General features: G+C 47.6%; 1 protein-coding gene across 1 annotated transcript in view; it reads left to right on the top strand.

Moving 5' to 3' along the window:
- MALL (mal, T cell differentiation protein like) overlaps positions 1-14,620 on the top strand; it is a 33,661-nt gene extending 19,041 nt beyond the window's left edge. The window contains exons 2-4 of the mRNA XM_010353235.2: positions 6,654-6,821; positions 10,745-10,867; positions 12,732-14,620. Of these exons, the coding sequence (XP_010351537.2) occupies positions 6,654-6,821; positions 10,745-10,867; positions 12,732-12,794 (354 nt within the window). The 3' untranslated portion in view covers positions 12,795-14,620. The remainder of the gene's footprint in view (positions 1-6,653; positions 6,822-10,744; positions 10,868-12,731) is intronic.
- The last annotated feature ends 3,237 nt before the right edge of the window (positions 14,621-17,857 follow it).

Below are 17,857 nucleotides of genomic sequence, written 5' to 3'. Positions count from 1 at the left end.
GCTATTTTAACACCCATGTTCATAGCAGCATTATTCACAATAGCCAAAAGGTGGAAGCAAGCCCAGTGTGTATAAGCAGATGAGTAGATAAACCAACCGTGACACACATATGCAATGGAATATTATTCAGCCTTGAAAAAGAAGGACATTCTGACACATGCTACAACACAGATGAACTTTGAGGACATTATGCTAAGTGAGAAAAGGCAGTCACAAAAGGACAAACACGACATGATTCCATTCATATCAGGTACCCAGAGAAGACAGAAAGTAGAATGGTGGTTGCCAGGGACTGTGGGGAGGGAAGAATGGGGAGCTGTTCTTTAACAGGTGCAGAGTTTCAGATCTGCAAGATGGAAAGCACTCTGGCGATGGATGGTGGTGATGCTTGCACGACAGTGTGAATGAACACGAATGCCACTGAACTGTACACGGAAAAATGGTTAAGATGGTTGATTTTGCTATATGTATTTAACCACAATTTTTAAAAAGAGAGAGAGGTATATAGTAACAAGAGAGCCTGGACTTAAACAGCATGCACTCTGCACACCTGAACGCGAGGGGCAATCGTTTCCTTCATCCTGAAACATCACAGTGGCAGAGGGAGCCTTCGGGGCATCCAGGTTCCCGCTGTGGGCGACGCCGCGTGTGTCCTTTACAGAACCCATGCCTGCCTGGCCTGTGGTGGGATCAGGAGACCCCGGCTCACTTGTCTGCTGATGACATGAGCCGCACCCATCTTGACTGGGGCCTTTTCCTCTCAGCCTGAAGTTTTTGAGGCTTTATGAAGCCTGTGGTCACCTGAGTACCCGGGAAGAGAAAGAGAGGCAAAGCTGTCATGAAAGCTGGACTAACACAACCCTTTCCTGCAAAAGCTGTAAAACTTTTGATAGCAATCTGCACTAAAATAAACATTTTTCATCATGACCCAGAAAACAAAAAAAAGAGACACAGTAAGCAAAGGAATTTGGGGTTGGCAGTACATGAAACCTGCCATGCTGAAGCAATGCCCAGCTATGCAGAAAAACCTGCCACCAGGTACCCAACCCTGGCACTCCTCCCTGCTTCTCAGCTCCTTGTCTGCCCCACCCCAAACCCACACCTCCCAGCCACAGCCCAGAGCCCTGGCCACACAGACCTGAGACCATGCATCTTTTTGACACATCCTTCACCATTCCCAGGGTGTCATTACTCGGGCAGCGTCTGTCTCAGAACCTCTGTGTGTGATCCCGGCCCCTGCAGCGGCCTCTTTCCCGCCCGTGAGGGGCTTCTAGCTGCTCTGTGTGAGTGAGCAGATCCACTCTCCCCAAAGGCCATCCTCCTTATCTCTTCCCATTCAGAATTCTCTAGTGAACCTCCAGTGCCCACGCAGTTTTCTTTTCTTTTTAAATTTACATATTATTTGTTTTGGGTTATTTTAAATGTGAACATGGTCCTACATTCAAAACTGTCTCCAAGCCAAGAGGTTCTGCTCCCCCGAGACCAAGGCACTGACTGGCTGATTGGGTCTCATTCTGGGAATATTCTGTTCACCTGCAACAAATGCACATATGCACAGACACTCACACACGCATTTTCTGATTTTTCTGCACAAATCAGAGCACACTGGGTACACTGGTCTGTGCTTTTACAAATTCTTGGAGCGTGTTCCATTTTGGGATATAGACTTTTCTCTTTTATTTTTTATTTTTTAGAAGATTGCTGAGTGTTTCACTTTGCAGACATAATTGATTTAACTGATTCCCTCTGAATAAAGGAGTCATTTCCTAGCTTTTCTGTAATCAACAGGCTGCAGTAAACAACTTTTATCTTTGTCATTTTGCTCATGTGCATCATTTGTAGGACAAATTCCATCGAGTGAAATTATTGAGTTGAACAGTATGTGCATTTAATGTTTTGATCAATATTGCCAAAGTAATAGAGTCGTTGATGGCAAAGGTATTTAACCTGGAGGTGGCAATGGACTTCAACTGGGAGGTTGCAGACGGACATTGTGGGTCTGTGAGCCCCCAGATTTGTAGGCAAAAATTGTGTGTGTGTGTGTGTGTGTGTGTGTAGGTGCATTTTTCTTGGTGACCAAAGCTATAATCAACTCATAAGAAGGGTCTGTGCCCTCTAAATGTTATCTCACCCACCCAGCTGATTGATCTCTCATCCCTCCTTTCCAAAAGTGAATTTCCCATCCTTTAGAGAGGCCTCTCTTGGACATTCCCTCCTCTGTATCTTTCTCATGGAACGACGTCCCTTCCTGCCCTCTGTGCCATTCCAAATGGTTATGGCTACTACAGCTGACGTTCACCATGTGCCAGACAGACCCACCAAACCATCACAAGGGCCGGATGATAGAGGGGCCAGTGAGACCCCCACCTCCTCTATTTGATGGACAGGGACACAAAGGCACAGATAAGCTAAATGGCCTGCCCACCAGGCAGAGCTGGGACTCAAACCCAGGAGGAAAGGTACTGCATGGTGCATGGACTGGAGGTGAGAGTAGAAGCAGAGAGCTGGCCTCAGGCTTTCTCAGCCCTGGCCACTCCGCCTGGGGAATTCTCAACAACGCAGCCTCCCTTGCCTGTTCAAGCAGACTCTCTGGGGCAGGACCCAGACCCTGGGGCTTTCTTGAAGTCCCCAAAGGGTTCTAGGAGCAGTAGGACTTAAGAGTGCCACCTGGAGTGTAGTGTTCTGGTATGTGTGTATTTGAGAAGCTCTTTGCCCCCACAACACATTTTTTGCCAGCTTCTTTTTCTTTTAAAGCAGTTTTCAAAATAATAAGCATCCTCCAAAAGTGACCAAAGAAGTTTTTATTTTAAGTATCATTTTGAACTCATGGATTTTACTTTAATTGATGCATTCCAATCCATCATAGCTGTAAGCAGCCGAAGTGGTCCCAGGAGGGACCCAAGTTTGGCCAGCAGGAGCCCGCTGATTCCTTTTGGCCAGACCCGAGGAGGCTTTGGAAGTCTTCTCACTATCTGGTGTGGTAACATCCAGGCTCAACCTCCCTCTCCAAACCTGGCGTCAGCCCTTTCTTCCTGGACTCCAATCTGGGTGTTGTTACCCCAGTCCTCATATTCTAGTTCTTAACAAACTTTCTGAAAAATGAAGGAGCTCTGCATGTTCTAGAGAAGAATAGGTTTTAAAAACCTATCGTTAAGCTCCATCTTTCCTTAAGACGTCCTTTCAAGTGTCAGTTCAGCCTTTTGGAAAATTTATATATGACTGTGTGTGTTTGCTTATAAGAAAAGGATCTGCCAAAGTTGTGCTTGAAATCTACTTGCTCTAAATGGCTCGCTGTAATCAAATATTTCTCCACGTTGAGGGCCAGCCCCAACCATTGAAAAATATCTCCTGCTCTGAGGAAATACAAAAATAAGCATTAAAATGGGAAAGCAATTTAGGCCACCAGGAAATTTGGAAAGCCAAATGTGAGCTTTAAGAAAAAGTAAAAACAAATGCTCAAAGTTTTCACACCTATAAGGAATCCAACCTAGACTACTTGAGACAGAAATGAGATCACGAACTCTACCGAGTTTAAATCCACCCGCAGCCCTTGGCTCTGGTCCCTCCTACTGTTCAGGAGGTAGAGGGTGTGGAAATAAGAAGTGAGTGACTTTCTTCTGCAGAACATTGATTCTGCAACACTGAAGCCATTGCAGGAAGGTTCCCGAGACATTTGAGTAGATTCCCAAATGCTCAGAGGCCCCTGGCCTGTTGTGAAAGACAGGACAGGGATCCCTAAGCCATAGCTGGAACCCAGAGAGAGGAGGCCGCTGATGGGCTCCCTGAGACTGCAGGTATGATATCCCCATCAAGGCCCTTAATGCCCCAGGCAGACCTTGGCTGAGGCTCTAGTAGGCCACCCCCTGGCACATTCTAGGAGCCTCCACCTGGCCCTGCCTTTGGCCTTGAAATCTGGTTTTTGGGGCAAGAACCACAAGTGTCCTACACCATGTCCTAGTCCCACCACGCACTGCCTGTGTGACCTCAGGCCCCAGTCCCCTCTGGTACAGTATTACCTCATGGACTGTGGCAAAAATTAAATATGCGAATGCAAGTAACATGCATGACTGTGTCTGGCCAAGGAAGCTTCTGATGGCAAGAGGGGGACCAGGACCCCTCTGCAGGCACTGACTGGCAAGATGTGGTTGAGGTTCCCTTGCTGTCCCCATGCCTGGCACAGGTGAGCTGGCAGTAAGCAGTGGAAGGTATCAAATGGTAGTTCTCTGGTCTTTCCAAGGGAGTTAGAATTGGTGTGTGGACTAAATGAGGCAGTCTGTGTGAATGCATTTAAAAAACTGTAAAGTACCTGGTGAATCACTAATAACCAGCATTGTTCATGTGCCAGCATTTTAATGCACTTCTCATAGCTTCTTGGCAAGTGCCTTAAAGCTGAGCCCTGGTACCTTTCTGAAGCATCAGCAGCCCTTGTCACTGGGATTGACACGCAACAGCACAGTTGAGGGGGAGCCAGAGGACAGCAGCTTCCATCCCTCCCGCCCCCTCCCTAGGACAAGCCCACCTTGACTCATTCTCCGGCAGTCTCAGACCAGCCTAGGACTTCCAAAATTCACTTGGATTTTGATTGTTACGGGGGAATTTGCTCCCAGAACTGGTGCTTTAAGAGGTACCAGTTTTGGGAGCAAATTCTAGCTTCAGTTCTAGCTTCTCACCTCCTTTTCCCCTTTTCTCCTTACGAGCCCAAGAATGCTCCATAAATTCAAAGACAACAGCTGACAACAGCAAGGGGAAGCCTCAGAAGTGAAAGGGTGACACATCTATGTCTATGTATTGGCCAGTTGTAATACAAGAATTGCTGGTCCCAGAAAGCTAGGGATATAGTTTGGAAAGCAGAATTCAAGTTGTATATCTTTTGGCTGAGCTATAGACAAAGGCTTGAAGACAGGGCACAGTGGCTCATGCCTGTAATCTCAGCACTTTGGGAGGCCAAGGCAAGAGGATTGCTTGAAGCCAGGGGTTTATGACCAGCCTGGGCAACAAAGCAAGCCCCTGTCTCTACAAAATATAAAATAAGAATTGGCCAGGTGTGGTAGTATGTACCTGTAGTCCTAGCTACTTAGGAGGCTGAGGTAGGAGGATCATTTGATCTCAGGAGTTGGAGGCTGCAGTGAGCCATGATTGCACCTCTGCACTCCAGCCTGAGTGACACAGAGAGACTCCCTCAAGAAAAAAAATGTGAGTGAAGTTGTTTGGTCTAGAAAGTTTCTGATACATCATTCAGAACTGAGCTACTTCCACAGACATGAGCTCCCAATCAAAATTCACTAACATAAGAGGAAACAAGCGAACAAGAATGGAAGTTAATGGAAGCCACAAACTGCAGAATCAAGCTATTAAGGCCAAGTGAATGGAATTTTCAGATATTAAATGTAGAATGAACACTAAGCAGGAGTAATAAAAAGATATCCACATCTTGACACATGGTATCACTGTTTCACAAACTGCAGAATCCCAAAGACAGAGTGAAGACTAAATACAGCCAAATAAGGAAGACAGGTTCCTACAAAGCAAGAGTTCAACGGACAGCTGACCTTTCGGCAGCAACCGTGGAAGCCAGAACACAACAGAAGCATACAGAAAATATACAACATGGCGGAAATATATCTCGGAAGTGCAGAGAGAAAATAATTGTCAGGGGAAATTTAAGGACGTTTTCTAATAAATCAAACTGACTACTACCCACTGACCTTCACTAAAGAGATTACTAAAGGGTGCACTCCAGGAAGAAGGAAAATTATCTCAGGAGGAAAATCTTGGATGCAAGAATATCTTCATGACTCAAAACAGAGAAGAATTTCTTACACTTGATAAAAACATAGTCAATAAAGGAAAAGATTGACATATTCAGCTGCCTTAAAATTACGGGCTTAGTTAATCAAAGGAAACCACAAAGTATGTGAATGCTAGCAGAATATATTTGCAATGTTAATGACAGTCCATGAAATCCACACCATTAGCAAGAATTCCTATGAATCAATAAGAAAAAGAAAAATCTATTTTAAAATATTTAACAGATTAAAAAAATAAAAAACTTTACAGAGGAGGAAATATTAATGGCTAACAAATACATAAAAATAAACTGTATCTCATTGGTAAACAATTTCACAGTGTCAGTGAGCAACAGGGAATGTCCCACAGCATGGTGTGAGGTTAATTGGGTGAGGGGATGTGGTCCACTGAGGACTCCAGGTCCTTTTTAAAGAGACAGTCACAACTTATTTCAGCCTACTCTGGCCTGATAAATGGGTACCCTGTGGCCAGAACCACAGATTTCTAAAGAAATGTCCCAAATCTGGATTTTCCATGTGAAATATCCTGTTTTAAACATTGAGAACTTATTCAGAATTGTTTAAAAGTGTATATGCCAGTACTGCTTGAGCCAAAAGACACATTCACAGGCCAGACTTGGCTGAGTCCCTCTGTTTGTGACCTCTGCATTAACCCCTTGAATTTTCTAGCAATCGGACCTGACTTTACTGTGACTCAGAGGGGCCAGGCTTCCTTCCCCATTTCCCTCTTGGTTCCCTCCTAACTTCACCTGAACTTGTAGCTAGACACAGAAAAGAGATGCCCTGCAAAGGGAAACATGCTCCATACTATAATGAAGCCCCTTCTTTTATGCTTTTATCTTCCAGATATTTGGGTTCTTGGTCTGGACCCTGGTAGCTGCCACCCACGTAGTATTCCCATTGCTGCAAGGATGGGTGATGTATGTCTCGCTCACCTCGTTTCTCATCTCCTTGATGTTCCTGTTGTCTTACTTGTTTGGATTTTACAGAAGATTTGAATCCTGGAAAGTTGTGGTAAGAACCAGCAGCATGGCTCCTCCTGGGTGGACGTCCTGGGTTGGGTGAGGACAATTGGCCTTTCTGGGCAGGGAGGGATCTTGGGCTAGGCTCCTATGGAACCAAGACATTTTATCTTAGTATGTTACTACCAGGCCAAAATGAAGACATTTCTCTGCAAGAGTAAATCATTCCTTGTATTCCCCTTCATTGCCTTCCCTGTTAGGAGAACACACAATGCCCTTTGATCAAGCATATTCTGATGTGTTTCCCTTAAATTTTCTTCCTGGTAAAATCCTTGGAGCAACACTGAAGAAAATGCTAGTAGGAAAAAATCAGTCCCATCTCAACGTCCTATCACAATCCCTGTGACAGGTTATTTCTTCCATATCCCACATGAATTATATGCAAAGTATACACACACACACACACACACACACACACACACACACATATATATACACACACATATTTATATAAATTATACTCTACAAATAATTTTGGATGTAGATGCTTTCATTTAATATTACGTCACTAATTTTTATGTTATCACATAATCTCAAAAAACCATTTAAAAGTGTTTCATACCGAACAATTGAAGACATATTTAAAAGTGCAGAATATTGCATTATAGGCCCTCATGTAGTCATAACCCATATTGCAGCATTATCAAGACCTTACCACATTTGTTTCATCTAGCCTTCTTCCCCGCTAAGGAATTTTAAAGCAAACCCCAAACATCATGCCATTCTATTCCACACACTTCGGTATATTTCCAAGAAAACCCGCCAACTTTCTCACATTATCACATGTATACAAAGTAAACAATTCCTCAGCATACCTAAGACAGTATACAGTGGTCCCCCTATCTCTGGAGGACAAGTCCCAAGACCCCTAAGGGAAGCCTGAATCCTCAGATAGTACTGAACCCCGATTATGCTATGCATGCACTTCTTTTTTCTTCTTCACAATTTCACAGATAGACAATTCATTCTTACTGTAGATCTTAACAACCTCAGCATATTTTTTTCTTTCCTTATTAAGTTGAAAGCTTATACTTTTTAACTTAAAGAAAGCACTCTATGACTTCTCTTTGGCATATCCAAATTGCCAGCATCACTACTCTTGCAATTTGGGGCCATTATGAAGTAAAATAAGGATTCTTTGAATGCAAGCACTGCAATGACACAACAGTTGATCTGATAGCCCAGATGGGTACAAAGTGACTAACATGGGTGGCATAGACAGTGTAGACATGCTGGACAAAGGTCTGATTCACATCCCAGGTGAAACAGAGTGGGACAGTGCAAGATTTCATCATTACACTCAGAAAGACACTCACTCAATTGTTAATTTCTGGAATTTTTCATTTAATATTTCCGACCAAGATTGACTTTGGGTAACTGAAATATACTGATCTTTATTAATCTGCCATTGCTTATGACATAGATATTACATTTAAAACACTGTGTATTAGTCTATTCTCACATTGCTATAAACAACTACTTGAGACTGGGTAAATTATAAAGAAAAGAGGTTTAATTGACTCATAGTTCCTCATGGTTAGGGAGGTCTCAGGAAACTTCCAATCATGGGGGAAGGTGAAGGGTAAGCAAGGCATGCCTTGCATGGCAGCAGGAGAGAGAGGGGAGGGAGAGGTGTCATACTTTTAAACCATCAGACTCCATGAGAACTCATTCACTATCATGAGAACAGCACAGGGGAAACTGCCCCCATGATCCAATCGCCTCCCACCAGGTCCCTCCCTTGATACATGTGGATTACAATTGGAGATGAGATTTGGGTGGGGACAAAGAGCCAAACCATATCATTATACCCCTGCCTCTCCCAAATCTCATGTCCTTTTCACATTTAAAAATACAATCATGCCTTCCCAGCAGTCCCCCAAAGTTTCAACTTATTCCAGCATTAACCCAAAAGTCTAAGTCCGAAGTCTCATCTAAGACAAGGGAAGTCTTGTCTGCCTATGAGCCTGTAAAATCAAAAAGCAAGTTAGTTACTTCCAAGACACAATAAGGGTACAAGCATTCCATAAATGCTCTCATTACAAATGGGAGAAATTGGTCAAAACAAAGGGGCTACAGGACCTATGCAAATCCTAAACCCAGCAGGGCAGCCATTAAATGTCAACACTCCAAAATCTCCTTTGACTTCATGTCTCACTTTCAAGTCACACTGTTGCAAAGAGTGGGCACCCAAGGCCTTGGGCAGTTCCATCCCTGTGGCTCTTCACAGTACAGCCCCTGCAGGTGCTTTCACAAACTGGCATTGAGTGTCTGTGGCTTTTCAAGGTGCCTGATGCAAACTGTCAGTGGACTTACCATTCTGGGGTCTGAAGGATGGTGGCCCTCTTCTCACAGCTCTACTAGCCAGTGCTGCAGTGGGGACTCTGTGTAGGGGTGCCGACCCCACATTTCCCTACTGTACTGCCCTAGTAGAGGTTCTTCATAAGGGCTCCACCCCTGCAGCAGATTCTGCCTGGACATCCATGCATTTCCATACATCCTCTGAAATCATGGCAGAGATTCCTAAACCTCAATTCTTGCCTTCTGCATGCCTGGAGGCCCAACACCATGTGTAAGCTGCCAAGGCTTTGGGCTTATCCCCCTGAAGCAATGGTCCGAGCTGTACCTTGGCACCCACTGCTGGAGCTGGGGCAGCTGGGCTGCAGAGTGCTGTGTTCCAGGACTGCACAGTGCAACAGAACCCTGAGCCTGGCCCACAAAACCATTTTTCCCTCCTAGGTCTCTGAGCCTGTGACGGGAGGGGCTGCTGTGAAGATCTCTGAAATGCCCTGGAGATATTTTCCCCATTGTCTTGGGGCCCCTCATTACTTATGAAAATTTCTGCAGCTGACAGCTTGAAATTTTCCCCAGAAAATATGTTTTTCTTTTCTACCTGGTCAGGCTGCAAATTTTCCAAACTTTTATGTCCTGCTTCCCTTTTAAACATAAGTTCCAGTTTTGGACCATCTCTTTGTGAATGCATATGATTGTACATTTTCAGGAAAAGTCAGGTCACATCTTGAATGCTTTACTGCTTAGAAATTTCTTCTGCCCAATACCCCAAATCATCTCTTTTAAGTTCAAAGTGCTGCAGATCTCTAGGACAGGGGTAAAATGCCACCAGTCTCTTTGCTAAAGTATAGCAAGAGTGACCTTTATTCTAGTTCCCAATAAGTTCCTCATCTCCATCTGAGACCACCTCAGCCTGGATTTCATTGTCCATATCACTATCAGCATTTTGGTCAAAATCATTCAACAAGTCTCTAGAAAGTCCCAAACTTTCGCACATCTTCCTGTCTTCTTCTGAGTACTCCAAACTGTTGCAACCTCTGTCCATTATCCAGTTCCAAAGTTGCTTCCAGATTTTCAGGTATCTTTATAGCAGTGCCTGACTCCGGTACCAATTTTCTGTATGAGTCCATTCTCACACTGCTATAAAGAACTACCTGAGACTGGGTAATATATAAGGAAAAGAGGTTTAATTGGTTCACAGTTCTGCATGGCTGGGGAGATCTCACAAAACTTACAATCATGGTGGAAGGCGAAGAGAAAGCAAGGCATGCCTTACAAGGGAGCAGAAGAGAGTAGGAGAGGGAAAGTATCACACTTTTACACCATCAGATCTTATGAGAACTCCCTCACTATCATGAGAACAGCATGAGGAAACTGCTCCCATGATCCAATCATCTCCCAGCAGGTCCCTCCCTCAACACGTGGGGATTACAATTCGAGACGAGATTTGGGTGGGGACACAGAGCCAAACCAAATCACACTGCAAAAAAAAAAAAAAGAAAAAAAAGCAGGAGTCTGGGGGAGCTGGCCTGCCTCGTTTGCTCATTCTTTACAGCTATGTAGTCAGAGGAAAATGCTCACCTGATTGACATGGCCATGCATGGCTCTGCTCTGCATTTCCAGGACAGCCTGTACCACGGGACCACTGGCATCCTGTACATGAGTGCTGCCGTCCTACAAGTACATGCCACGATTGTTTCTGAGAGCGTGGACCCGAGAATTTACTACATTAACACGGCAGCCTCGGTGAGTGGGCTGGCCACGGACAGCAGTCTTGGCTAGAAGATGTTTAGTGCAGGAGGTCTAACTCTGCCTTGTGCTGCATAGACCCTGAGCCCTCAAGTGAAGGAGCCACATGAGCAGGGGAGAGGGATGTGTGTCCCTGTAAACCTGTGCACCCACATTCAGGGGTCCTCTTTTACCTTCTATTGTTCCCACTCCAGCTTTCCTCTCTCTTAGACTCCCAACACTGTCTGCAGAATTTTTTTTTTTCCAAAACACAAATTGGAACAGGTGTCTCTCTCCTACTGAAAATCTTCCAGTGGCACCCACTGCCTTTGGAATGGAGCCCACATCTCTCGGCATGGCTGAACTATTGGGAGAAGAAGAAGCAGGGAAGGGGAAAGCGGAATGCCAAGGTCTCAGGGGAGGGGGCATCAAGGAAGGCCCTGTCAAGAGGACAGAAGGAGGCAGGGGCCACCAGGCAGTTACCCCTGCTAAGATCCCACCAGGCAGTTACCCCTGCCAAGGTCCCTCTATATGCTCAAGGGCAGCCAGGAGGGCGGTGTAGCTGGGACAGCTGACCATCGGTGAACAGCAGGGTGCCATGCTGGGGACAGGCTGGGCCATGGAGGGCTGCAGGGGCCATTGCTGGACTTGTAGGTTTAGAAAGTTAAACTCACCTGATGAGGAGGGAAGGGAGGCAGACAGGCTGGAAAGCAGCTGAAATATCTAGTGGCCACCCCAGAGGGTCTCAGTGTACCCCACAGTGGGTGGCATTTACCTCCATCTAATCCATGTATGTGTTACTCGTCTGTCTTGCTGCTATCTGCTTCTTATCTCTCAAATGTAAGCTCCATAAGGGCAGGAATTTTTGAATATTTTCTTCACTGTTATACCCACAGTTGTTCTTGAAGGAAAGCAGGTGCTTAAAAGATATTTGTTGACTGACTGACTGAATGAGGAGCGTGTGAGTGGACAGTGGGACAGAGTGGGGCTGGGATGTTTGGAAGGGCCCAAAAGGTGAAGGTGACAGGCCCTACCCTGAGAAAAGAGCAGAGCCATCACACAGCTTCAATGTGGAGCAACATGATTGTGTTCTCCCCATGAGTGAGAAGTGTCGTCACTTGTCCACTTCTGCCTGTCCTGCCTGAATGGTGCAGCAGATTCAAGGGTCAGGGCAGGCAGAAATGGACAAGTGAGGCCATGAGGAGTCCTGCTGAGGGATGCCGGTGGCTGAGACAAGGGAGAAATGAATGTCCCAAGAGCTAGGCAGGGAAATCAGTAGCCTTTGGGGTGGCTTTGCATATGGCTGGCAAGGGAGGCAGGAGGAGTCAGGGGCCACAGGCGTCAGGCTCAGGAAGCAGGGCGAGAGGAGGACCCTGAAGCCTACTGGGCTTGTGAGGAAATGTCAGGGGCTCAGTGTGAGCCAGGAAATGCTGGAGGAGGTCTGAACAGTCACAAGGAGCTGATAAGCGGCCACTCAGAGCGGAGTTCTGGACCAGCAAGGGGAGCTGTAGGAGTGTTCAGAACACAGGTTTGCTGGAGGTGGGTAGAGGAGAGTGGGCCTCGGGCAGGAGGTCAGTGTGGGATATGGGCCCAGGGCTAGAGTGGAGGTGAACCTGCTTCACATCCAGGTGCAGATGAGACAGAGACTGCAATCGGGGCAGGACACCAGGATGGCCCCAGGGATGCCCTGATGGGAGAGTTTCCAGGAGAGGGAGTCATTGGCCAGGGGTTGCTGCCCTCAGGCCAGGCAGGAGGTGAGGAGGCAGTGTCATGCGGAGGCAGGGTCATGGGTGGCCTCCTGGGCAGTGGGGCTGAGGGTCCCTGGGGGGTGGGCAAGAGCTGGCGCTGCTGTCTCTAACAGTCGCTCTCCACCTCCTTCCAGTTCTTCAGCTTCATCACCACACTGCTCTACATCCTCCATGCCTTCAGCATCTATTACCACTGATGCACAGGTGCCAGGCCAAGGGGGAAGTGCTCCTTGAGAGCCCCAATTACAGGTCCCCAAAAGCAGCTTCCAACGTTTGCCATCTGGATGATAAACCGAAGATCCACTAAAACATCCACAGGATTAACAGAGCGTCCTTGCAGACTGAGCGATGACACCACACTTTGTTTGGACATTTAAATTCACTCTGCTGAATAGGACGACACTTTTCTTTCTCCTGGGAAAACAACTGTCTCTTGGAATTATCTGACCATGAACTTGCTCTTCTAGACAACTCACATCAAAGCCCTCACTCCACTAATGGAGAATCCCAGTTCCACTAATGTCAAGTCTGTTTGGGGATTTTTGCCTCAGCTGTGCGTTTCCGTAGAGTAGGTCCAGGGGAATACTCAGTCTGATTCTGATTCTCTCTCTCTTTTTTTTTTTTTGAGACGGAGTCTCGCTCTGTCACCCAGGCTGGAGTGCAGTGGCGCGATCTCCACTCACTGCAAGCTCCGCCTCCCGGGTTCACGCCATTCTCTGGCCTCAGCCTCCTGAGTAGCTGGGACTAGAGGTGCCGCCACCACGCCCATCTAATTTTGTTGTATTTTTAGTAGAGACAGGGTTTCACCGTATTAGCCAGGATGGTCTCAATCTCCTGACCTCGTGATTCACCCACCTTGGCCTCCCAAAGGGCTGGGATTACAGGCTTGAGCCACCACGCCCCATCTGATTCTCTTAAAATTGAAGAGGTGCTGCCAAGGCCTTCAGATCTAATGCAGATGCATATACCTTGTTCCTAGTCCCTTGTTGAGCCTGCGCTAGGGAGCTGTGGTCCCAAGTTCCCTGGGAGGCTGACAGGGTCAAGCCACTCTGCCCACCAGCCTCCCACTTCCCCTCCCCTTTCCTCTGCAGCTTTGGGATCCAAGGAAAATCTGCATGAAGCCAATTTTGAGGTAGATTTGTGGGGAAAATAAATCATTATATAGTTAGACCTGGGTATTGAGGGGTGGGGAGTGGGGAGGGAAGGGCATAGCCTGCTCCTCCATGTGTCTGATATCTCAGAAACTGCACAGCTGCCGGGCGCCTGGGTCAGGATTCCAGGACTCCACCTCTTAAGGACTAGATGGTGCCTGGTTCCTCAGAAAAGACCCCCAGGGAGGAAGGCAAAAACATTACATCCATGCATTCTTCTGCCACAACCACATTGGAAGAAAAGGCTGCCGCATCATCTCAGGGAGGAGTGAAGGACTCGTGTCCCAGGGACCGTGCTCCTCCACCTGCACTCACCCTCCTCACGTTCTCTTAAGCACCCGGTGGCCCTCCAAGGCCTGGCGGAATGGTGGTGCCCACAGGGTTGGGCCAGGGCTCACCAGGACCTAGATGGGCAGAGTTGTGCACATTGAAATATTAAATCAAGGTGCTTGGTTCTAAAGTAAATGTTTTTCCAAAGAAAGCTGTGCTCTTCTGCTGACCCAGACGAGTGGGGCACAGCCCTGTAACTGCACATGCCTTCTGTCATTGGGAATGAAATAAATTATTATGAGAAAGGGACTTGTCCTAACTGGTTTGAGACCTTACAGTTTTGTATCAACCTGTTTCCCCTCCTGGGGTTTGCAGGGGCAGGGACAGAACTACAGGAGTCATGGCAAAGAAAATTCTGGCTTCACTACTGCTCGCTCACTTTCTGATCACTCTGATACTTTTTTTTATTTTTGCAACCTGATACCTTGAAAAGCCTCCATGTGTCTCTCTTTTTGTTACCTGGCAGCTGTCTAGGATGATCACTGTTTATTATTTACTAAGTAGCCACATGCAAATAAAAGTTGTTTGTATGGTAAAAAGGAGCAGTTGGTCGACTTCATCTTGTTGGCATCTGGAACTGGCCATCAGGTCCTACGTGCTGTCAGTAATTTCACTAAAAGCACCCCTTGGAGCATTTCACAACCTAAGTTCTCCAAGGGTGGGACCCCAGCTCCCCAGCCACCCAGCCTTGCTTCTAGAGCAACAGCAAAGGGAGGTCACATTTGTCTCCAGGGCTTTGGGTTTATAATGTCATCTGTTCTTCAGTAAGGACAGTTTGGGTGCAAGTTCCAGAAACCAAACTCACACAGCTTAGGCAAAACTGGGAGTGCACCAGTAGGGGCTGGGAGAGGTGAAGAGGGCTCAGTAGGAGAAGAGCTGACCCCCGCATGGCTCTCTGCTGCACGTTGGCCATCGTCTCCTGCCACACTGCAAGGCTTGTCCAAGTCTCAGCAAACACCGGCCTGCCATCCCCTGTGCAGACACTAGAGGCTCATCCTGGGCCCCCAGAGTCCACTTGGAGCTGTCGCAGTGCTGCTGCCTTTCTGTTTGAAGGGCAGCCCTCCTCTCAGTGCAGGGGTCTCCCCAGGCTCTTATCTTCTGGAGGGAACACCCCGAGGCTCTCCACAGGCTCCTCAGGGGCTCCAGCAGAAGTGGACTCTGGCGTGAGCTTCACAGGCTTTCTCCTTTCCAGGCTCTGCACCCATCTTTTCCCCTGGGCTTCCCAGGATCCTGCACCCGTCTTGTCTCAGGGTTAGCTATGGGAAAACTTAGACCCGGACATCCCACAACCATCTCCTGAGGCCTCAGCATGTGTTGGGCACTGGGGGTGCAGTGCTTTGAGACACAGGGTCCCACTAGCCACACCAGAGGCCCCACACTGAGCAAGCAGCTCTGACGTGCAGCTTTGTCCAAAATAGCCAGAGGCTCTGCTTTAGCCAATAACTGGGCTATGATCTTTAAAACATGGAAAAGCACAATAAAGTGTTAAAATTTGAAAAACAAACAACATCCTAATCTCTGGGGTTGGCTGCAGAGAAACTAACAGCCCTACTTCCCACCCTAGAAGGAATCTGCAGGGAAGCACATCTCAGTAATAACTAGAGGCTGGACTTGAGAGTCAAAGGCGAGCTCCTGTTCAAGGGGAGGGATTGTGAGGGAGGATTACCAGCTTCTCCCCAAAATTTGCAGAGTTCAGATTCCAGTATGTGCTGTTAGATTCACTCAGGTGGATCTGGCCCTCCATGGGACACCAGCAGGTGATGAGCTGCCTTGCTCCAGAGCCTCTCTTGCCCACCATCAGTCATCTCCAGTGCTGCACGTGCCTCTGTCCAAGCCTGATTCCTTACACTGTGCCTACCCATCACCCTCCATCACCTTCTGGGCTGGGAGAAGGGTGTGATGTTTCCATGGTGATGCTGGACTACCCCTGTGCAGAAGCTTAATCATCATAAATTTTACTGATTCAGTGGCCCAGGGCTCCGTGTATAGCAGTAAAATGGGATTGTAAATCCCTCTATCTCCCATGTATGTTTGTGTTCTCAGAGAAGGAATGTTGGAATTAGTGGCAAAATACCTGGGGTGAGTCAAGGCCCCACGTAGATGCCTCTTCTGTTCTAACTTACCTGCCAGGAGGGTCCAGAAAACACACTGGTTTCTGAGTTCACATCTAGGATCTCCATCCCCTGAAGGGCTACACATCCAGCTCACTGGTTACAACCCACTTTACTGAGTCCCACTGACCAGAGTCCACCCTCATTCCACCCCAGTTTCTGTGCCTTGGGTCACACCTGTGGGAGATTCTAGGCAGATGGAGTATCTCTGGCTTGTCTCCGCCCTGCCCTGTCTCACCTGACACAGCCCCTGAGGAACTCCACCCTGCTCCCCAGTCCTCTCCTCCCAGCCTCATTCCTGCCTGGCCATCCTCAGCCCTGCTCAGTACAATGACAATGTCGCCTCCCTTGCTGGGTCACAGCCACTCCTCAGAGGCATCACATCTTCGTCTGACAGATGAGCAAACAGCCCAGATTTCACATCCAGAACACACTGCAGTCAACACTTAGATCAAGACTTCTTAAATGCCAAACTCTGTATTTCTCCACCTTTTCTTCCTCATCTCAGCCCTTAGCCATAAGAAGTTTCCAAAGGACAGACCCAGCTTATCAGAACATACAAAACATCATCCCAGGAACATTAAGTGTCCCAGGGCATTCTGTCTTCTCACTTTCTCATTCTCCGGGCTTTGATAAATAAAATGTGTGGTTTTAAGTGTCTGAAACTTCTGTGACAGTCAATGCCCCTCACACTCGTTCCTGCCTTCTCCTTTGCTAGCACACTCCTGAGATTGTACTGTGCCTGGGCTCCCTTGCAGCCAGGGCTCAATTCCGGCCACTGAGAGAGAAGCCAAGGTCTGCTCCAGGGCTGGGGTTGCTTTCCTGAGACGATGGTCAGATACAACTGCTGTCTTAGACTGAATTTCCGGGGACAGACTCTGAGACTGAGAACCCTGTGCATGCAGGTTTACTGTGGAGGCTTTTGGGAGATGCACCTGGGACAGATGAGGGAGGCAGGATGGGGCAGTGGGAAAAGCTGGCTGGCAATGAAGTTGCAACTGAGGCTGTGGCTGACACTACAGGGAACTCTGGAGCTTGCGGGCCCTGCAGCTACCCTGCCTTGAGTCAAGTGGGCACAGACTTCGTCTCTCATGTCAGCCAGTAGTTCCCAGGCAGGGGTGAAGGCATCTGTAGCAGCTATTCTCCCCAGCAGCTGTAGGGAATGCCTTGGCTTGAGCAGGTGACCTGGGCAGGATGCCACCACATCCACTACACTGCCACCTCCTCTTCCTGCCTGGGACAAGGACTTCACGGCCAAAGAGATGGCAAAAATAGAAGCCCAGATGCTGGCAGCTGTTCGACCAACACCAGCCACCTCTTTGCCTGAACTTCATAAGAAGTCCAAGATGACAAAATCCGTTCCCCACTATGCTGAGCTCACGATACATGCAGCCGAATATACTACAGCCTGGTAGAAATGCGCTTTCACACCTTCCAATTCCTCCGAAAGTTCACCAGGGCCTTCGCTCCAAAGCCTGGTCCTCCCTCAGGCCTGATCCAGAGACTCTACCTCCAGAATGGACCTAGAATTGGTCTTCTTCCTCCTACCTCCCAGGCCCTGTCCATGCCCTCACCACTGGGTACTGCAGAACCCGCATCCCAGAGTCAGGCAGCATCTCCAAGGACTTGGGCCAGTCTCTCAGCCATGGTCAAATTCAGCCCATCTCT

The sequence above is a fragment of the Rhinopithecus roxellana genome, chromosome 17 (assembly GCF_007565055.1).
Source record: "Rhinopithecus roxellana isolate Shanxi Qingling chromosome 17, ASM756505v1, whole genome shotgun sequence".
NCBI lineage: Eukaryota > Metazoa > Chordata > Mammalia > Primates > Cercopithecidae > Rhinopithecus > Rhinopithecus roxellana.
Note: the sequence above shows the minus strand (reverse complement) of the source record. Positions and strands in the feature narration are given on the sequence as shown.